The sequence below is a fragment of the Papaver somniferum genome, chromosome 5 (assembly GCF_003573695.1).
Source record: "Papaver somniferum cultivar HN1 chromosome 5, ASM357369v1, whole genome shotgun sequence".
Lineage (NCBI taxonomy): Eukaryota > Viridiplantae > Streptophyta > Magnoliopsida > Ranunculales > Papaveraceae > Papaver > Papaver somniferum.
Genome location: NC_039362.1, coordinates 136275761 through 136299257, shown reverse-complemented (window position 1 = coordinate 136299257; position 23497 = coordinate 136275761). Strand labels below are relative to the sequence as shown.

At 36.6% G+C, this 23497-nt stretch overlaps 4 protein-coding genes across 4 annotated transcripts; all 4 read left to right on the top strand.

Annotated features, from left to right (window-relative positions):
- The first annotated feature begins 11253 nt into the window (after positions 1 to 11253).
- LOC113277847 (cysteine proteinase inhibitor B-like) lies at positions 11254 to 11903 on the top strand. Its single transcript, XM_026526825.1, has one exon. The coding sequence runs from the start codon at positions 11390 to 11392 to the stop codon at positions 11783 to 11785; it is 396 nt and encodes a 131-aa protein (XP_026382610.1). The 5' UTR covers positions 11254 to 11389; the 3' UTR covers positions 11786 to 11903.
- A 316-nt stretch (positions 11904 to 12219) lies between these two features.
- Positions 12220 to 12630, top strand: LOC113279665 (cysteine proteinase inhibitor B-like). The gene has a single exon (XM_026528339.1). The coding sequence runs from the start codon at positions 12220 to 12222 to the stop codon at positions 12628 to 12630; it is 411 nt and encodes a 136-aa protein (XP_026384124.1).
- Positions 12631 to 15766: 3136 nt separating this feature from the next.
- On the top strand, positions 15767 to 16346 carry LOC113277846 (cysteine proteinase inhibitor B-like). The gene has a single exon (XM_026526824.1). It carries the CDS (start codon positions 15857 to 15859, stop codon positions 16232 to 16234), a length of 378 nt encoding a protein of 125 aa, XP_026382609.1. The 5' UTR covers positions 15767 to 15856; the 3' UTR covers positions 16235 to 16346.
- A 2041-nt stretch (positions 16347 to 18387) lies between these two features.
- LOC113279664 (cysteine proteinase inhibitor B-like) lies at positions 18388 to 18771 on the top strand. Its single transcript, XM_026528338.1, has one exon. The coding sequence runs from the start codon at positions 18388 to 18390 to the stop codon at positions 18769 to 18771; it is 384 nt and encodes a 127-aa protein (XP_026384123.1).
- The last annotated feature ends 4726 nt before the right edge of the window (positions 18772 to 23497 follow it).

Here is a 23497-nt window from a genome sequence, read left to right as displayed (position 1 = left end):
TAGCTCAACCACATACGAATATAAATTATCCTCCCTTCCGCCACTACCAACCTGAACTCAAGACTACCAGAACCATTCTCTATTAGTAAATTGGCTAGCTTTGGCAATGGCTCATACTGAAATCAACAGTCAAGTAAAATGGTCACCTCGTATTCGACTGCCAATGGTTGGAAATACCACAAATCAACACTCAAGTACCTGAAAACAGACAACATCAGGGGAAAACATGATTTTGGAAACAACAAATGGTATAGAACTCAAACATGATTTTCGAAACAACAAATGAAATTGAACGCATATGTTTGCTGAAATTGCTCGAATTCACTAACAACAACAACAACTATAGCAGCTGTAATTCTCAAAAACATTAATCTCTTCATGAATCGATCAAATCCTGAATTCTTGATTCAAAACAGTTCAAACCCCTTAAATCATATAAAACCCATCACCAATTTTATCCCAGAACTTCATTTTCTCTGATTTATCCACCTTCTTCAGTTCATCTCGATTTCATCAGACTCAACCAAATTCGCCTTTTCTTCATTGCTTGATTTCACTTAACAGTGTAATTAAATTTAACCTTAACTCTCTGTATAGGAGAAAAGAAGAAGAGGAAGGAGAAAGAGGTGGTGATTGCGTGGTTCTAATGGCTGCCGCAGCCGCTGATTTCACTTCACAGGGTAATTAAATTAAAACCCTAACTCTCTGTATGGAGAAGAACAAAAAGATTAGAAGAAGAAGAAAAAAAAAAGAAGGAGAAAGAGGTGGTGATTGTGGTGGCTCCAATGGATGCCGCTGTGCGTGAAGAAGAAGCCCGGAAATTTTAGATTTTAGGGTTAAGAAATGGGTAAAATTCTTTATATATGAATTCACACGGGCATACGGGTATAACCCGCGAATTTACGGTCCGGGACGGGTTAGCCCGCTTTTCTACAAGCCGACATTTCTCCAACCCTAACCCGGCTTGTTTAGGCACCAGCCGAGCCAGGTACGGGCTTTTTACGGGCCGGATAAACCCGCGGGTTTTGGCTTGTTTGCCAGCTCTAACTATGTTCAACAGTGTTTTCTAGAAATAAACAGATTTCTGATCTTCAAAATCTTTTTCTTTTTACTATCGACATAGTAAAACGTCCGACGACATCTACAATGAATTTTACTCCTACAAAAAGCCAGATCTCTCATAAAAGAGACTTCAATGATCACTCTTCTCGAAATTTCTACAGGGATCGTGTTCCTTCTCATGGCACAAATTCTTACTGTTAGAGCACTGCTCAGTCGAACTCGCATGCGTTGCTATCTCAAGCATGTTTGTCAATGTTAGTGATCAAAATTATAAGTCTTGATTTCTAGTCTACTATAACTAAGTCTCGAATTGGGATAGTAAGTGTAGTTGAGCTTTAGAATCCACGGCGTTCATCGAATGAAGACAAAGAACTACTCAAGGGAACTTGTGGAACTTCATCAACAAAAGGTATGTGGAGACTTGAACTCATATATCACTCAAAAGTCTATCTACTCTATCTCTTATTTGAGACAAAAAATCGTATTGCGAGCCGGGTTTATCTCGTTTATCTTTTTTCTCGAAATATGTGTTAGTAAGCTTTCACTTTAACCAAGTTTATCTTTTATTCTTGAAGAAAGTCAAAATATTATCATGTGAAAATCCCCTTGTAACATCTTACATGATTTGTGTGAGACACTCATTTGATGTAGACTCGGAATGTTTCGTATTGATCATTCAATCACCTGAAAATTGCTTTGAAGCTAATAGTTTGTGTGAGACAGCTATTGTCGTGTTCCGAGAATGTTTCAATGATTGAAATGAGGGTTTAGAACATATAACCATGATGATATAAACATAGTGTGTGTATTCACATTTGTATAAAGTCCAAGTTCGGGACCCGTATGCATATTGGTTGGTTGATTGAAGTTCGGACTTAAGTATGCGTACCCGTACACGTACTGGCGGAAGTTCAAATCCGTGAATTTCTGCTGGAGTTTGGAAGAGTACTAGTATGTGTACCCGTTCGCGTACTGGAAAAACCCGAACTCATTCCGGCTACTTAAGTATGCGTACCCGTTTGCATACTTGAGTAGGTTATGTTCTAAAATCGGTTTGTTCATGAACTAATACATTTACATATTAAGAAATGCAATCTTTTGCAAACCGTGACTATAATGTTCATGAAATGATTCGAGTGAATCAAAATCGATTTTGCTTCAATTGTGTCTTGTATACTTCTATGAGAATATAAACAATTGAATAACTCTCTAACTAGTTTCATTTGAGTCATTTGAACTAGTTATTATAAAGATGAATTAGGTTGATATGAAAGTGCTCATGTGGATAAGCGTTGGTTAACTATTGTTGAACAAACTAAGTGTACACGTTTAGGTACGGTTACCTTTATCTAAATGATGGTACATTTCATTTGTGTATAAAAAGCTAAGTTCGATCTAACAGTTGAAAGATATTAGCTTGAATCTAATCAGGTTTTCATCTAACGGTGAATATTGAATGCTTTGTTACCAAGGTAGCATTTGCAAACTCTGATTTGAAGACTATATAAAAGAGAACTCTATCAACTGGGAAACCTAATCCCCACACCTCCTGTGCGATGCTAGTTGCGACTAGAGTCGATTTTCCTTTAACCTTAGGTTTTTCTAAAACCTTGTAGGTTAACGACTTAAAGACTTCATTGGGATTGTGAAGCCAGACCCAACTATTTTCTGCTTGTTTTGATCTTGTTGTTTTCTATCGTGATTGAGTACTATCTTCTTTAAGATTTACTCGAGATTTAATCTCTGATAGGCAAGATTGAAAAGTAGTCACAAACATCTTCGTCTCATTGTTTGTGATTCCACAATATCTTGTTTCGTTAATCGATTAAGATTATCATGAGGTGATTGATAATACTAGGCTGTTCTTCGAAAATACAAGTCCGGTTTATTAATTTGTTCCTGTTCACCTTGATTTATCAAAAGACGGAACAAAACTCGTAGGTATATATGTGGGTGACAAATTTATCTATTCAATAGACTTTTCTGTGTGGCATAAGGGTGCACAGGAACCGAGCCGGACCGAGGAACCGTCCCGGAACCGATGGAACCGTACCTGGTTTTGGACCGAACGAGGTACAAGGTACATGTACCGGTCCGAAAAATAGGAACCGAGGTCTGGGAGGTACAGGTACACGGTCCCATATGAGTACCGTTCCGTACCGGACCGAAAGTCCCGAATGCTAACCATATTTCACTTGCCACCTTGCTGTACAGTACCCCACACGTACCACTCCAATAACCGCATGCTAACCAGGTGTCCACAAATTAGGAAAGTTATGTGGGTTGTTTGTTCATTTAACACATCACTGTAACACCCAACGAGTCAACGATTAAGCCCTATACTTTTTCTAAGAAACTCGTTCTTCTCCTTCTCTCTTTTTTCTTCTGAAATGTGAATCGGTGGTTCGCTACTCATGTTTATTGTTTTTCTTTTAATCAGTAAATTCAAAACTTACATTGTAGAGTGGTGATTAAAGTGGTTCAGAGAAGAAGTTCAGAATATTTACTTAAGTGCGATCCATTCAACATAAAGGAAGCTTCTTTTGATCCACTTAGGAATGTTGTTTATCCATTTTTTGAATAGATCATGATATAGGTTAGGGGTGTTTGATTATTGATTTTAATAAATGGGTTTGTGATTTTGATTATTGGATTGATGAAGAATGGGAGAAGAAGATTGGAAGTCACTGCTTTAGACTTGGTTTTATCCCTGTAATTGAGGAGTTGAAAAAACATGAATGTGCGAAGAAATGTGCTATTTTTCGTCTGGAAAGTACCGAATGGTACCGGTCCCGTACCGATCTCGTACCGGAACCGAGGTACACGGTACCGGTCCAAAATTTCAGAACCGATCCCTGGGAGGTACAGGTACTCGGCCTCGGAAAGAACCGAGCCGAACCGTACTGTGTGCACCCTTAGTGTGGCATAGATTTGTTTATCAAGTCTTCGACTTTGGGTCGTAGCAAATCTTAGTTGTGGGTGAGATCAGCTAAGGTATTCAAGTGCATAGAATCCGGCGTGGTTCAAAAGGCGTAAGGAATGCGACTGTACCTCGATCAGTGTCAGATTGGTTAGGGCTCAACTACATTCCAGTCCGAAGTTAAATGGTAGTAGGCTAGTGTCTGTAGCGGCTTAATACAATGTAGTGTTCAAATCTGGACTAGGTCCCGGTGTTTTCCTGCATTTGCGGTTTCCTCGTTAACAAAATTTCTGGTGTCTGTGTTATTTCTTTTCCACATTATATTTGTTTATATAATTGAAATATAACAGGTTGTGCGTAAGTTCAATCAAATTGTGAATCTGACCTTTGGTTGTTGATTAAATTGATTGACACTTGGATATTGGTTTTTGATACCGTCCAAGTTATTTCTTATATTCAATCGGACTCGCAAATTCTTATTTGTTGATTGCGGATTGAATTGAGAAATTGAGATACAACTCTTGGATATATTTTCATTGATTGAGTCTGATTGTCTAGTTGATTTTCTTAGAATAGTATTGGAGTTTGTCCATACAGATTTCCAGACGAAATATTGGGTGTGGCTGTTTGACCCTCGCTTTTTCAGCTTGATTCCAATCCTTCATGATATTACACTTTTAGACACACCCACCTGTCCTTTTATTACTGGTGGGTGGGTCCAAACGTTAATTATGTAATGGGGTTAGCAGTAGATCATTATTAACTGTGATTTTACAACTACGGTAAATGGATTTGCATAGGATCCAGTGCCTCGGTTCATTAAAGTGAGGTGGTTCAAGGCATTCAGTAAATGTGCAGTAATTAACTTTTTTCATTTTTTCGTTAGGTTTTTTTTTTTTTACCGATTTAGTAACTAAAAGATGAGCTGTTGGTGAAAGACACTTAAACATGGGAAGACATTCTTTCCTGGAAAGATTGGAAATGCCTCAAGCAAACTACTACAATTTTTTTCAAGGATAATTGTGTTTTGTTCATTAGAGCATCCTTTTAAAGTTTTGGGTTTAGGTGTTGGTTGGCCTTTTCCAATTTTTTATTTATTTGGTTGTTATTTCCCTTCTCAATTATTCTTGTGTTTTTTTTCCTAATTAGAAAAAAAAATCACGACTTCATGATCCTATTTCGTCATCTTGTCATTCCTCAAAACTCTCTCACTACAGCACAATAATATGATTCGTGCATTATGTGAATATAATGGCAGACTGGTATATATGTGAAACTTTCTCTAGTAGGATGTCAGAGTAGCAGAAGCAAAAGTATATATGTCTTTTCATAAGCAAAAATTAATCCCTAAATGTCTTTTCATAAGCAGGTCCCTAATGTTAAAAGAAAATAAAAAGTAAAAAATTGCTTGTAAAAATCATTTTGAAATTGTACTCCCAGAATCTATGTTTTTTTTTTAGTAAATTAATTTGAAAAGTAACTCGAGGTGTATATATATAAACATCCTATAAAGTTACTATTTACAAAAGTTTTTTAAAAAATAAACAAGGAAAAACAAATGACTAATTTAGACGCGTGTGATTGCGCAATCAGAAAAGAAATTATTCTTTTGTATTGTATATTGTCAGATGGCTAATATCAGCACTCTACATTTAATCCGCTAATTTGGAAAATAAACAAGGAAAATGATTAATTTAGACACGTGTGATTGCATAACCAAAAAAGAAATACTTCTTTTGTATTTTATATATAACCAAATGGCAAATATCAACGCTATACATTTAATCTACTAATTTATATATAAAGCCACCATCTACAATTTTGAATATCAACCGTTGAAGATTAACGGTTGAAATTAGAATTTGTGGATGGTGAAGTTACGTATTTCAGAATACTCTCATTTTTTGTAGGAATGAATAATTCTATACGAAAAATATGTCACCAAAAAATTAGCTTCAACTTCATTGCCGATTGGGCTAAGTAGAAATAATAACACTAAAATGTGAAGATTATGTCAATATAAACATGTCAACAGATCCTACCCCTTTATTAAATGGTTAGTAAAGACTATACCACAATTTTAGCTGTGAGTTAGTTTTTCCTTTTATGTTTTGTTTGAAAATAAAGAACCGATAGAATTAGAAATGATATGATAAGTGTATATAAAGTACAAACTACTGGCTATTAATATTGTGAAGCTTTAAGACGTAGGAGCCTGAGGTACATTCTCCTGAACACATTTTTATTTGTTGTTGTTGTAGCAAATTTTCATTTTCCTCCATCATTTCACCTCTTGTACCTATGGCTTCCAATCTCTCCGAAATCTGACTTTATGACAAAAATGACTAGATATACACACACACGACAAATTAGTTACTTAACTGCACCAAAAAGAAGACACCTTCTGCCGGAGCACGACTGTTTTTTACTTGACATTCCATGGAAATAATAGGTTTTTTATTGTTTGATTACAAAGTTATTTATATGAAGTTATAGGTCCAAAATATATCTTCAACTTAATTCTATCGGAAGTCTTTCATTCCCTTACCTACGATACTAGTTTCATGGAATTATTTGTTCCTGATACGAAACATTGTCTTATGTTTGGTAGACATTGCGGAAGGTATATAAACTTTCTATGGAATTATTTCCTTTCCATGAAATTAGCCATGTTTTCTAAGATAACTCCTCCCAATTAGTGAAAGGTATATAAACTTCAATAGTCGTTGAAAAACATCTCAAGTGATCTGAAACACAAGAATGACCATTAAAACCGGGATAAACCTCTCTATAAAGGAGATAAAAATACTATAAGACTGTACGAAACTTACCAAAAAGTAAGAAAAAACTATTTAAGAACAAAAATCTAACTTAAAACAAAAAAAATGAAAGAAAATCCCGTTCAGATCCGGCCCAAAAAGGACCAGATCTGAGCCGGAAATGTTATCGTTGGAGAAGTTTTTTCCCCTATGAACTAATGAGAGAGGAGAGAGAAGATCATCATTGTAAGCTCCGGCGACGAAAGCTTTCTGATAAGAAACAAATCTTTTCTTATTCAATGTCCAGCAGATTCAAGCTCAAAAGGTCATGATTCAAAGAAATCAATAAACCAAAGGGTAGCATATTGCTTAATAATCTTCTTATTATGATTAATCAACTGATAAGGCCTATTTATAGGCTACATTACCTGGAAAATAAGAAAACAATACTACTCCTAAAATACTATTCCAAACAGATATAAACTCTAAATAAAATAATTAATTACTTAAAATATAATAAAATATCCAAATAAATATATTATCTCTAATAAAAATAGATCAAATATCAAATAACAAAAGTTTGATTACACTGGGTTTGATGGCAGCCTAGCCACCAATTGGGCCCAACACCCTTTTGAATAATAATAATTTATTTTTATCCAATGCCTTGTGCCTCCATTGGATTTGTGTGCTCGATGCGCCCTTCACTTGTTATATAGGGTGGCTTCCACAATCTTGAGAGACTTGACCCGTATAAAGGATCATATATACCAAATATACCTGAGTGACGTATAGGGTCAACACCATTGACATGTTTCATAAAACGTGGTCTTATCATTCCACCCTCCTTAAATGGGACTTTGCCCTCAAAGTCTACTATATATATTGACATTGGCTCCACAAGTGATCTTATCATTCCACCCTCCTTAAATAGGACCTTTCTCTCGAGGTCCGATTTTGAGACACTTGCAATTTGGTTTTCTTTGTTAACAATAGTCGAAGGAACATTAACGGTATTAGAAAAATTAATCTCATAGGGTTTTGGAATCTCAATAGTGAAATAATCGAATGTAGTTGCAACAGGTTGTGGCTTCATGAGTACTTTAGCTCTTTGATGCTCCTTGAACTCTTGGAATGCAAATTTCCAATAAAGACGACTTTCGTCTAAATCTTGGTGCAAATTAGCTAGTGCAAGCATTGAGTCATCACTTCCGAAGCGCTTCAGTAAAGCAAAACAAAAATTCTTCCAAGACCCTGAAATATAATTTTGCATCCACTAATACCATTTTAACGGACTACCGGTAAAATGATCATTAGCTAGATTCACGAAGTCTTCCAACGAAATATTACGAAACTCAAATATTAATTGTGCTCGAAATAACCAACTTTCGGGATCTCGGCCATCGAATTGCCGACATAACAAGTTAGTGTTGTTGTGTTTGTACATAGTAAACTGAAGTGGAACTGCTATGGGATGACTCCCTTGACACTTGATAATGGTTGATACTTGGGCGTGTCTATTGGGCTAATATGTACTACTGCAAAGCGGTCCTGCAACTAGCTGGATGTATAAATGGGCTGGGAAAAGTCGGGCCTATAGGTTTAGGTTATACTGTTTAGGTTGCGGGTGGATGCCCAGACTGTTTATTAATGGTTTGCGTGTGGATGGCATTTTTAAAATCCAACGGATTACGGATCGGGTCCGGATGCAGCCTTGAATATCCGTTGGACATCCATATCAGTTAAATTAAGGGCATTTATATAGTTCTAGAAATTACTATGGATCATTTAGGAATTTTTAAGGTGTTTGTTTGGGGTGTTGCACATGGCATTTTTATATTTGTATACATACATAGAATATATAAGTTTCATAAGGAGTCATTTGTGGTGCTTTTATTTTCTTTACTGTAAATTTTAACTAAAACAAATCCATTGGATTATTCGCATCCAATCTGTCCATCTGTACATCTATTGGATCCGGATTGGATTCGGATGTCAAATTTAAAATCCATAGTGCATTGGATTGGATACAGATGAGGTGAAAACCGGTACATACTCACCCCTGATACTATTTGGGTGAAAGAATTTTTGCAAACGTAGTTTGACAGAATAGGTTTCATGGTAAAGGAGTTGTAGTTTCACCAATCAGAAGATGAACAAAACTAAACAATAATATATATAAATCCAAACCAACCAGATAGAAATTCACTTACCAAATAAAGTTGAATCCTTTTAGTCTGTGATGTTGTTGGCGTTGTACCGATGGAGAACAGAACAGTGTTGCGGATTTTTTTTGTTCTTTTTTGTTTTTTTTGTGAAAGATGAAACGATAATGGTGGTGCTAGATGAAGTGATAGTGGTTGATGTGATGGAGATAATGGTTGTCGCGGAAGTTGGATAGCAACGAACTTCCTCTGATACAAATTGATAAGAAATGATTCTTTTCTTATTCAGTGGCTAGCAGATTCAAATTCAAAAGGTCATGATTCAAAGAAATCAATAAACCAAAGGGTAGCAAATTGCTTAATAATCTTCTTATTATGATTAATCAACTGATAAGGCCTATTTATATGCTACATTACTTGGAAAATAAGAAAACAATACTACTCCTAAAATACTATTCCAAACAAATAAACTCTAAATAAAATAATTAAATTCTTAAAATATAATAAAATACCCAAATAAATATATTACCTCTAATAATAAATAATTTATTTTTATCCAATGCCTTGTGCCTCCATTGGACTTGTGTGCTCGCTGCGCCCTTCACTTGTTATCTAGGATGGGCTCCACAATCTTGAGAGACTTGACCCGTATAAAGGATCATATATACCAAATATACCTGAGTGACGCATAGGGTCAACACCGTTGACATGTTCCATAAAACGTGGTTTTATCACTTTCCCAGAACCTTCATCATTGTAATCTTTACTGAAACCTTCATCATCTATTTTCCTGCAACTGAATCTTCATCAATGATGCTTTTGACGACAAAATCTCCGTCAAAAGTTTCAAGAAATTTGAGCTAATCACTCCAACTTTTGGAGAACATCTCTATGAAGAAGAAAAACAAACAAAATGGTCGGAATACACAACCGAGAAAAATCATTCTTCCCCCGAGTTGATCGGTTCTTATTCGTACTTGTATTTGTCTTACATCGGTAATCCTTCTCTTTCTCTTGTCGGATTTCTCGGTATACTCGTACGGTATGTTTATTTGTGTTTTCTTAATTTTGATTTTAAAACCTAATGTAACCTTGAATTTCCATTAATGAAAAAGTTCTTTGTATCCAAAGAAAAGAAAAAACTTCATGTTGGAAAAAAAATGGGTTTCACAAAGGATGAATGACACAGAGAAGAAATTGTTGCACTCCAAAACTTTCAAGGCTTGTATAAATTTCTTTTAGACAAATATTTCTACCCTCCCAATAACAATTGGCGATTACAACAGGTATGCGAAATATTGCCTTCAGGATACAATGAAAGCCCTGCAACGAAAACTGAATTCAAGGTTTGTACCCCTTGATTCAATCAAGAACACACAAAGAGATTTCTGATTTCTGACGATGCTTTTTGAAATAGAGAAAACAGATTGATTTTTCTTATATGTTAAACGAAACTGGGAGAAGCTATTTATAAAGGGTTTTGCACCTGTTGGGAATAGGTTTTTTATTCGCCAACAGGTTTCTATTCACGAAACGTCAGGTTCCTTCATCAACAGACATCAATGGTGTCTTTTGGATTCGAAATTTTCGAACAGGCTTTTATCGACCACAGCCTGGGGGGCGATGCCCCCCAGGACCCCCCTTTGGTTAGCGGCGTTGAAAATATTCCAACACTTCAATAGTTCTTCACTGAAAAAAAAACACAAAGCTAAAACGACGTACGCTGAACTGACCCAAAATATGGGACCTCGACACCCTGTAAGATTTGTGAGGCAGGGAAATAGGGCCGCCCAAAAAAATGTTTCTTAAACTTTGTTTCTCATATGTGAAGTAATATAGATACCGAGCGATTATCCCGAGAGATAATCCCGCCTCTCACAATTCTATGGCCCCCACTCTATCCCACCCCAACAGGAAAACATGGACCTATCAATGTTTGAGAGTCGTGATTATCCGTCGGGTAACCCCTTCGTAAGTAAATCATTTGGTACTCTGAAATCTTTTTGTTTATAGAACTTTTTTAAAATCCATTCTAAATAAAATACTCTTGTGTTTCTAGAAAATAAACTTATTTCGTGTGTAATTTATACATAAAATAAGTCTATTTTTTTGAAAGCATTTGGCCAGTGGTTGGCGCTCTTATATTTGGATTTCAAGATGTAATTTTGCACCATGGATAGTCTGGATGCCATCTCAAGTCTCACAGCATGTAAATCTTAAGTCGTAGTAGTATTCTGATTCTCCCTTGAACGAGAGATGCGGCACATTGTTTGATCCAAATCCTCGTGAAATCACACCTTCCCCATCTACATACATTTACTTCCCTACCTGCCCCCTTGAAAACTGTAGAAATCAATCTATCTCAGAACTTGTGCCTGCCTCCCACAATAAATCTCCCCATCAAACTTGTTCTATAAATTTCGCTCATTCTTCTTCCCAAAAATCTATCTTAAACTAAAACTTCTTGAATATCCATTCAATCCATGGCTGCACCACTTTCTTCTTCAACCCTAACTATCTCAATCCTCTTATTCATCTGTTTCCTATCATCATCATCCTCTGTCGATGCTCTTGGAGGAAAAAAATTGGTAGGAGGAAAAACTGAAATCAAAGATGTCAAAACAAACCAAGTAGTACAAGATTTGGGAAAATATTCAGTTACTCAGTACAATCTGAAATTCAAGAAAGGAGACAAAGGATCTTTGACGTTTAAAGAAGTTGTTAAAGCACAGAGTCAAGTTGTTGCAGGGATTCAGTACTTTTTGAAGGTTTCTGCAATTCAGAATGGTAAACCTAAATTGTATGATGCTGTTGTTGTTGTAAAATCTTGGCAGAAACCTTCGAATTTGCTTGTTAGTTTTAATCCTTCTTCTAATTAGACTTATAGTTAGGGATTTCAGGGTTTGAATTTCATGTACTTGGGTATGTTAGATGTTTAAAACTATAATTATTATGAGTTATTAATAAAATCCGTAAGATTTGTTTGTTTTTCTCGAATATACTCTTTTGAAACTTGCTGCTTCAATGAACTCAACTGAGTTAGAGAGTTGGATCATGATCTCACAAGCTAATGTCCAAAACTGGCGGTGGAAATCGGACTCCTTCTCCTACCCAGTTTAGGGTCCCTAGTTGCCTGCCTGCCCCCTTTACTACTTTTGGAAACCATCGACGGTGAGAACTTAGCCCCGGCCCCTCTGTAGGTTATACAGTATATATCTCCGTCGTACTTCCTCTATAAAGATTCCATCGTTCTTCTTCCCAAAAAAATCTATCTAGAATAAAACTTCTGAAGTCTTCAAATCTCGTCCCATCCATGGCTGCACTATTCCTCACTATCTGTATCCTTTCTTCTTCGTTCCTCGCTATCTCCGTATTTTTATTCATCCGTTTCTTTTCATCATCATCTTCTGATGGTCCTGAAATACCTGGTTACGAGAAACTACAAATGGCAGGAGGAAGAAGTGAAATCAATTTTTTATTTTTTAACAAACAAGTTCAAGAATTAGGGAAATATGAGTATAATTCGAAACTCAAGGAAGGAGAAAAAGGAAATCTGGCATTCAAAAAGGTTGTGAAAGCTCAGCAACAGCTTGTTTCAGGGAGGAACTACTTTTTGAAGGTTTCTGCGATTCAGGATGGAAAACCTCAATTGTTTGATGCTGTTGTTTATGTGAACCACAATCGGGAGAATCGTCTCATCAGTTTTGGTCCTTCGTCTGATTAAACTTAGAATTAGTATAGTCCAGACTGGTGATGCTAGGCTAAATTTTTTCCTTTGTTCTCTGGTATTTCTGTCTTTTTACTCCTATTGTTCACAGTACGTATAAATTTAGGGTGAAATACAGATGTACCCCTGTTTTTTTGTGCACTTTCAAATGTACCCCCGTTTTTTTGAAATTTACAAATGTACTCCTATTTTGACCGTTTTTTTGAAAAAACGGTAAACCGAGAGTTATCCTCCACGTCAGCAGTTAAGTCTATTCAAAAAGACTTCCTAGCCCTTTAAATCGCTGAGTTAAGCAACAAACTGTTCAAGTAATGTGAATCGCCGATTTAAGCTGTTTGGTTAACTCAGTCTGTATACACACCCAATATGCACACGTCACAATCTGTTTGACACATGGCATCCTACCATTGGTCCGCGTCATGGTCTCTATTATATACATGGCACCCTACCATTTGTTCCACATCATAGTCTCTCCTATATACAAGATCGATGGAAGAGATTGCACATTATCATTTTGCACTTTGGGCGACAGAAAGACCAAAATGGAAGAGTTGTGTGTTACTGTCACTTGCATTAATCTGTGATTGCACTTGGAGACACGTTTTCTCTATTGTAGATCAACAAAAAAACAGCCAAACAGTAGATCTAGTAGTAATGCAGTAACAATGAGAACATAGCAAAACTTAATTCTTCCCTTCTATTATGCATAAGATAAATACATATAAACAAGACCCAAATCCATAACAAAAGGGAAAAGCAAAATTAGATGTCAAAAATCCCAAAAAAAAAAAAGAAAAAATCAACAAAAATTTCAGTGGTATATGTTTATCATCCGAATGGGGATGGAAACACAGTTGTGTTTCAAGGGTTGAGAAACATCAGTTCTTCCTGCATGTTTTACAAATTCAGCTGGAGAAAATGAGCTTCCAGGTTGCCTTGTTTCTTCTCGCCTAACGACAAACAAACCATACTAGATAACAATTAGTCAAATTAAAAAAGAACCAAAACAAAAAAAAAAGGTGAAACACAAAGTTCAAACACATCACAGCTCAGCAAAGCTCCTTGGAGATGAGATGGCAACTTCATCATCAATAGATTAAAGATCCATTGTCAAAGGTGGTGGTTGCAGCAGAATCCCTGTTCTTCCTCCTCCTCCTTGCTGACTACACTCGACCAAAACAACTGCTGCCCTAATTTCAACAGGAGGTCATGATTTGTGTCAACTGTTCTGACATTGACATACTTGAATTTAAATCCCAACTATGGTGCTCCACCACGTACCCTATGATTCATATTGTCTCTATCTACAAGTATCTCATAGCTTTGCTCCAAAACTAAACATCCTGACAGACATAACACTAACAGAATCCTAAATGTACATTCACAAGGAATAACAGTTGATGTCTGTACGTCCTAACCTTTAACAACTAACTATTGCATGCAAATTCGTGTAAATCAAGCTACATATAACACCGGCACACGCACGCACCTAGTTAATGAATGCAATATTTTCTTCCTTCGTCTTCTTTGCAATAGCCATAGACTCTAAATCTAGCTTGGGAGCATCCTGTTCTACATCTTAAGGATTCCTAAATGTATTAAATGATATATAAGCAACTCTGTCAACATTGATAGTACATCAATATTCATATACGTATGGTATCAATGAAGTCAAAACACAACAATCCAATAGATGATTCTACAGTAAATACAGTACTACGAATGAATTGAAAAAAGAGTTCATCAATTACCATTAGAAACGGTGGATTGATGATGTTGGTCAATTTCTTGAGATGTTGCTTGCACCTACAGAGCTCACACCATAGTGATCTCACTTCACCGGCATGACAAAACTCCAAGTTTTCATAATTCAAGATGATGAATCATAACTCTTAGGTGTTTACTAAATAACCAATTCATCAATTCATGGGAACACTATGAGCTATAATGAAACCCTATCATTACTGAAATGAGTAACGAAAGCAAGAAGAACTTTACCATTGTTTCTTTTGGGACATTTCTCAAACACTTCCTGTGCAGTTTTGCTGGTGTTGACCTCACACCTCCATAGCCTGTATAAACCCCAAAATCAGTTGTTATACAAGACCTTGAAAATACTCAAACTGAAATTAACCATTTTTAAGCTTCAATTTACACATGCGAGACAAAACCCTTCAATTTCTAATTTGACTATCAATTTTATCCCAAAAAAAAATCGAACTTTAAATTCGCTTCTACAATTTTGAATCTGCAGTACCCGTCAAATAAATACTTCGAGCACGGCAAGAACTTATGAGTACCGTTACCACCAGCAGCTTCAAGCGAGAACCACCATCAACAACAACAACCCAATCATTACGCCGCCAAGAACCATCTCGCCCACTGCCATATCATCACCAAAAAATACCAAATAAACAACGCAAACTACGATTAAACTTGATTTGAAACAAACCCCTAAATTTTTGTCGATTTTGCTGAGAGAAGAATAGGTTGTTCCAAACCAGAGTGTGGGAATGAACGATATGGCCTGTTCTTGTTGCTTCTCCTTAATAAATGGCTTCAACTAGAGGGCATAATAGTAATTTGCGTATTCAAATTCTCATCTCGGTCAATGAGAAATTGACCAGCAATACGATAAATTGACTAAATTAACGGATTAGGATGGAAAAGTCAAAACAGGTCTATATTTGTAAAAGTGAAAAAAACGGGGGTGCATTTGTCTATCGGGTATAAAAACAGGGGTACATCTGTTTATAATCCATAAATTTATACTTATGTGGTCGTTCGCTAATGTTTCTGATTGGGATGGTAATATTTAGCTTTAAGGTGATTTACACACTTTTGCAGTGCCGCTGCTCTCAGAAAACGCACTTGCTAAATCTCAACTCACTAATTAGTTATTCTCCATTAAGTTTTGAGATTTTTTAGTTAATACCCATGCAGCCATGCTCGTGGCATGCTTTAAAATCTAGTTGTACGTAACAAGAGAAACGAAAGATGGTGCACATTGTCTGATCACATTCCTAGTGACATTACACGTTTAGACGCACCCACGTTGATATCCTTTCCACTTTATTACTCTTGAATGAAAACCATAGAAATCTCCGGAAGATTGTGACTCTCAATAAATTCTCTCTCCCTAAAACACTTCCTCTATAAATTCCCTCTCCACTCACTCTCAAAAAAATCCATCCTAAAATCAGTTCTTCTCCATTTTCAATCCATGGCGGCACCACATTCTTCTTCATTCCTCACTATCTCCGTCCTCTTATTCATCTGCTTCCTATCATCATCATCCTCTGTTGATGCTCTCGGAGGGAAAACTGAAATCAAAGATGTGAAAACAAACAAAGAAGTTCAAGATTTGGGGAAATTTTCAGTTGATGAGTATAATCTCAAGAAAGGAGAAGAAGGAAGTTTGACATTTACAAAAGTTGTTAAAGCTCAGAAGCAAGTTGTTGCAGGGATTCAGTACTTTTTGAAGGTTTCTGCAATGGAAAACGGATCACCTAAATTTTTTGATGCTGTTGTTCTTGTAAAAGCTTGGGAGACACCTGCGAATCGTCTTATTAGTTTTAATCCTTCTTCAACAGAGAAATAGGGAGTATTAACTATGGTTTGGATTTCATGTAACTGGGTGTGTTAAATGCTTGATACTATAATTATTATGAATCCTTAATAAAGTTGGTGAGATTTGATTTTCTTTTTTATTAGTATGTGATTTTTCATTTTGAGTGTCTTTAGAAACTTGTATTCTCTACTCAAATGCTTCGTCTTCCTCGTCAGGAAGAGGTTCATTAGGAGAAATGTTTACTTCATCTTCAATCTGACGTTGCAGTATATCCATATCAATTTGAACTTCAGGGTAAGAGCTGGTGGCTCTGACAAAGTGGAGAGGCTAAGCTTGCCTGAAATCTGACTGACGGAGGTATAAGTAGGTTGATTTTTCTTCTCAATTTCCCCGGAAGATAAAGTAGTCTTCCAGTTCCATCATCACCAACAATTTGGGATAACCAAACAGTATGCTGATTTACTTGTTATTCACGAGACAATCCAAAGAAGATTATGTTTTTATGAAACATTCTTGGTGCAAAGATGGGTTTTCTCAGCCAGCAGTTAGAATTTCCAATGTATCCTGGCCGCTGGGTGACGCACCAAACCCAAACCCTCCTGTCGATAATACTTCAATTACGTATCATCTTGTTAGTAGTGATCAAATTGTTTGGAAAAGAAACATTTTTGAAAAATCCGGTTTGAATACATCAGGCTATGAGATACCAAATTAAAACGCCAGGAAATTCTTCAGGCTATGCTTACAAAATTAAACAAAGAGAAACGTACATCTTTTTTGTAGTATTTGTTTACAGATATAAATGATAGATGGAACATCGCGTACCGAGCAGGTGTGAGTTGATCAATCAAGAACATGATTTTGTAGTAATTGTATGTACACACACACCTGATGACTTATCTAGGCTCTCGGATGGGAGCTTGGGCGTGGAGAATCATCATATGTACGTACCCCTTCCTTTTCCACTAATTTATCTCCTTTGTTCACTGCTATTTCTTTGTCTTTTTATTCCTTTTGTTCACAGTAGTATGTGTAAATTTATACTTATGTGGCCGTTTGCTGTGTTTTTGTGATGGTGATTAATTTTTTTGGTAGAGGGAAAAAGATAAAACAAAAGTACACGAGAGAGAGAACTAGCAGTTAGTTAGATGTGCAGCTAGAACATTAAGGGGTTGCGAACATGTCCATAACCCTCTTAAACACTATGCTCAAGCACTTTGTGAGCTACATCGTTAGCTCCTCTTTTCGCGAAGTTAAACACAACCGAGTAGAAACAAATACTCCGCATTGTTTTTATGTACACCAATTTACTTCACGTTGTTTAAAACACTGCATGATATTAGACAACGCTGAAAACGAAGTAACAAACAGCTCCAAAAAGTCAAAGGTATCTAAAATTCATCTTGTATTTTCAAAAATGATCAATTCACGGAAACAAATCACACAAGAGGATGGTGGGACCCATTCCTATCCACACTCTATCCAATGTTAAGAACACACAGCTGGACCGTCCGATCCTCATGATGCATTATTTGGTGATTTATTTCGGTCAACCTAGAGTCGATCCCCTCATGGTGCATTACTCGGTGCTTTGTTTCGGTCAACCTAGAGTCGATCCCCTCATGGTGCATTACTCGGTGCTTTGTTTCGGTCAACCTAGAATCCGTCTTGTATTGACTTTTGCAGTGTTTCCACTTTTAAACTCCTCTCAAGGTAACATTTGATGACCATATTGTGATTGACGCCCAAAATTAATGACCATATTGTGATGATTTACACACTTTTGCAGTGGGGCTGCAGCTCTCAGAAAACACACCTAAATCTTAACTCACTAGTTAATTATTCTCCATTAAATTGTGAGATATTATACTAGTTAATATCCATGCAGCCATGCACGTGGTCGTGGCACGCTTTATAATCTAGTTGTACGGTTGTACCATGAAAAATGAAAGATGGTGGTGCACATTGTCTGATCACATTAGTTGCTAGTGACATTACACGTTTAGACGCACCCACATTGATATCCTTTCCCCTTTATTACTCTTGAATGAAAACCATAGAAATCTCCGGAAGATTTCAATAAATTCTCTCTCTAAAACACTCCGTCTGTCTATAAATTCCCTCTCCACTCTCACCCTAAAAAATCCATCCAAAAATTAATTCTCTCCATTCGCATTCCATCCATGGCGGCACCACATTCTTCTTCATTTCTCACTATCTCCATCCTCTTATTCGTCATTTTCTTATCATATTCTTCTGTTAATGCTCTACCAGGAGGAATAACTGAAATCAAAGATGTGAAAACGAACAAAGAAGTTCAAGATTTGGGTAAATTTTCAGTTGATGAGTACAATCTGAAATTCAAGAAAGGCGAAGAAGGAAGTTTGACATTTCAAGAAGTTGTGAAAGGTCAGAAGCAAGTTGTTGCAGGGATGCAGTACTTTTTGAAGGTTTCTGCAATGGAAAATGGAACACCTAAATTGTTTGACGCTGTTGTTGTTGTAAAAGCTTGGGAGACACCTGCGGATCGTCTTATTAGTTTTGATCCTTCTTCAACAGAGAATTAGGGATTATATTTGGTGAGTTAAATGCTTGATACTATGAATTATTAATAAAAACGGTGAGATTTCATTATCAACTGGCATTAAAGGTATCGTTTAATTTCTCAGAGGAAGTTATGGTTTGATATTGATACTGTACAAGATTTATGAGAAATGAATCTCCAAACTCTATACAAAAATCATTCCTTGAATATTGCAATCTTGCAATCTTTGAACACATAGAGAATGTCTTCAAAGCGAAAATAACATTAATATCTTTTATATAACATAAAAAGTAAATTACAGAACAGTAATATCTTTTATATAGCATCTTCAAAGACGATGTCTGATAACCTTTGGTTCTCAAAGATTTCTGCAAACTTCATATCCCGGTCTTCACCAAGCTTAGCAAGAAACTCTGCAGCTTTGTTGCCGAAGTAGTTTAAGATCATCGATAATAGACGAAGTGAGACGATGAATATCTTGGATGTCTCCCTTATCCTCAGGATGCAATAGCATCTCCAAATGATCTATACTTCCTACATGCTCACTAGGAGGACTCTCATATCTTAAGTAAGGATGCCAAATACTCTGAACAACATTGTAGAAATAAAAGGAAGGGACATTCAAATAAAATTTCAAAACTTGATAATCAAGAGCAAGTTTGGCAGCTAGTGCCACGACGTTCAACGTGATATAAAGTTCGGAAACACTGTCCGATAAAGATCTCGAGCTAGCAGCAATTGGAACCATATGGAAATCCCGTAAAATAGCCCCGTATCCCTTTCACCTACGGAACCACAGACATGAATTTCTAAAGACATCGTCTCTGTTGGATTAACTTCAACATTGAGGTTAAGATAGTCTCTAACATGTTTGGTTAGAATAAGGAAAGCCTAGCATGTATTCCTAAAGGGAATTAGGTTCCAACTAGTTCTACGAACAGGAAATACATGTAGTAAAGGACAAGATTAGGAAATTGATGTAATCCTAAGGGAAATAGAAGTCATCTAGTTCTAAGAAAAGGAAAGACATGTAATAAGGTAATAGGACTAGGAAAAAGGAATTCATAGTTCTATATATATATGATCACTAAAGTTGTGGTTGATCATAAGAGCAAGATTAGAGCTTGTGTTTAGTTTTGAGAGATTTTCTAAACATCAATAAAGAGAGTAGTCTTTATACAAGCTAAGTTTGATCTTGCAGTTGCCATTAATTGGTATCAGAGCTTGTTTCTGAGCCATGGAAACCGAAACCACCATTGTGGGTGCAAAACAGTTCACGCCACCATCAATACAAGTTCCAATCCTCAACGCCACAAACTATACAGTATGTGCCATGAGAATGAAGGTACTGATGAAAATCTACAAATTTTGGGAAACAATTGATCCTGATACATTGGACCCAGACAAAAACAATGTTGCCATTGGATTACTCTTTCAAGCAATACCATAATGTCTTGTTCTACAAGTTGGTGAACAGGAAACTTCAAAGAAAATTTGGGATGCAATAAAGGCACGTAATCTCGGAGCTGATCGAGTTAAAGAAGCCCGTCTGCAAACCTTAATGTCTGAATTTGAAAGAGTGAAGATGCTAGACACTGATACTATTGATAGCTTTGCAGGAAAGCTATCAGAGATAAGCTCAAAAGCTGCGTCACTTGGACAATCCATTGATGAAGATAAACTGGTAAAGAAGTTTCTCAATAGTTTACCAAGATCCAAGTATATTCATATCATAGCTTTTCTCGAACAAGTCTTAGATTTAAAGAAGACTAGCTATGAAGATATAATTGGAAGATTGAAAGCATATGAAGAGAGAATCCTTGATGAAGAAAACAATGGAGAAACTCAAGGAAAACTCTTGTACACAAACTCTTACCAACAAAACTCTGCGACAAGAGGAAGAGGTCGTGGAAGAGGTGGTAGAGTAAACAGAGGCCGAGGAAGGGGAGGAAGGTTTAACTCACAAGATAGAACAACAAGTCAGAATGATCAAAACCAAGGGAAAGAAAAGAAGGATATATCAAACATTATTTGTTACAGATGTGATAAACCAGGACACTTCTTCTCTGTCTGCCCTGAAAGAATACAAAAGATGGAAGAAGCAAACAAGAATGAAACAAGGGAAGCAGATACAACTCTTTTCATGCACGAAGTTGTATTCTTAAACGAAGGGAAACTAATACCAAATAACTACGAATTAAAGGATGGAGAAGAAGGAATCTGGTATTTAGATAACGGAGCCAGCAACCACATGACTGGTAAGAAACATTATTTCTCTGAACTCAATGAGAAAATCAAAGGACAAGTGAAGTTTGGGGATGGATCTTCTGTAGAAATTGAAGGGAAAGGATCAATTCTATTTCAGAGCAAGACCGGAGAACAGAAGCTTGTCACAAACATCTACTTCATCCCAAACTTACAAAGCAACATTCTAAGTTTAGGACAAGCTACAGAAGTTGGATGTGATGTTAGAATGCGACAAGATTATCTAACAGTTCATGACCCAAGTGGAAGACTTTTAGTTAGAGTCTCACGCTCACAGAACAGACTCTACAAGATAAGTCTCATGATTGGAAGGCCATTGTGTCTGAATATGAGACTGGAAGATCAGACATGGAAGTGGCATGCAAGATTAGGACACATAAGCTTTAGAACTTTAAAGGCAATGTCTCGGAACAAGATGGTTCGAGGACTACCACAGATAAACGATGACTCAAGGATCTGTGAATCATGTTTAGTTGGGAAACAAACGCGTCAAGGTTTTCCAAAAGCAACAACATTCAGAGCCTAAGAGCTTCTTCATGCTGATTTATGTGGTCCTATTACACCACAACAAAACGGAGTGGTGGAGAGAAGAAACCGAACTCTAATGGAGATGACGAGAAGTTCATTAAAAGCTATGCAGGTACCTAATTATCTATGGGGAGAAGCTGTACGACACTCCACATACCTAATAAACATGATACCTACGAAAGCTCTGAAAGACATGACTCCATATGAAAGTTTGCGAAAGAGAAAACCAAACATAGATCATTTAAGAGTGTATGGTTTCAAAGCATACGCAAAAGTTGATTCTGCAACTCTTAAGAAACTGGATGATCGATCTCAGACTCTTGTGCATCTAGGAATTGAGCCTGGATCCAAAGCTTACAGATTATTCAATCCAACAACGAAAAGAGTAATAGTGAGTCGAGATGTGGTATTCGATGAAAAAGCAAACTGGAACTGGAAAGAAACTAATGATGGACCAATTAGGGATCCAGGAATGTTTCACATGAGATGGGGTCAAGTAATTGATGAAGGCGAAGGACCCATAATCATCAATACCAATGGAAACAATGATGTTAATCAAGAAGAAGAAGAGAATAATGAAAACACTGAGAATAACGAAGAAGAAGAAGAAGAAGAAGAAGAAGAAGATGAGATCGATGAAATGACTCAACCCATTCCACTGCAAAAATCAACAAGACAGATATAAAAGACACAGTATCTGGAGGATTACGTTCTTCAAGCTGCAGAAGAATGTGAGATTATGCTACTTTTTGTTAATGATGAACCAAGGAATTTTCAGGAAGCAAAGGTCTCGATTAAATGGACACAAGCATGTAGAGAAGAAATTATTTCAATCAACAGAAACAAGACTTGGTTTCTAGTTGATAAGCCAGGTGGGGTAAAAGTAATTGGTCTTAAGTGGATCTTCAAAATAAAACGGAATGTTGATGGTACTGTCAATAAATACAAAGCAAGGCTTGTAGCTAAAGGATATGTACAAGAATCAGGCATAGATTTTGATGAAGTTTTTGCACCAGTTGCTAGAATTGAAACAATACGCTTATTAATTGCAGAGGCGGCATCAAACTCATGGGAAATTCACCACTTAGACGTTAAGACAACATTCTTACATGGTGAACTGCGAGAAGATGTGTATGTTGAACAACCAGAAGGTTTTGAAGTAAAAGGACAAGAGCATAAGGTTTATAAGTTATCAAAAGCTCTATATGGTCTAAGACAAACTCCTCGAGCCTGGAATACAAAGTTAGATCAAATCTTAAAGGGAATGAGATTCATAAAGTGTTCTGAAGAAACTTCTGTATACAGAAGAGAAGAAAAGGGAACGCTTCTTATGATTGCAGTCTATGTAGTTGATCTATTTTTGACTGGCAACTCCCTTAAGGTGATCAATGAGTTCAAGAGAGAAATGTCATCAAAGTTTGAGATGTCAGACCTCGGAAAGCTCACTTATTACCTTGGCATAGAAGTTCATCAAGGAGTAGATGGGATTCAGATTAAACAAGAAGCTTATGCAAGGAGAATTCTGAAAGAAGCAGGACTTAAAACTTGTAATCCAACTAAGATACCAATGGAGTTTGGACTTAAAGTTTCAAAGGCACAAGAAGAAGCGGAGATTGATTCAACGTGTTATAGAAGAAATGTTGGGTGTCTTAGGTACTTGTTACACACAAGACCAGACTTGGATTTCTCAGTGGGAGTAGCTAGTCGTTATATGCAAAGTACACGCAAGTCTCATGGTGACATCATGAAGCAAATATTAAGATACCTAAAAGGAACAATCACGTATGGATTAAAGTATGGTCGAGGAGGATCAAAAGGAATTGTTGGGTATAGTGACATCAGTCATAATATTGACCAAGATGATGGAAAAAGTACAACTGGTCATATATTTTATCTAGGTGAAGCACCTATTACATGGTGCTCACAGAAGCAAGACACAGTAGCTCTGTCATCAT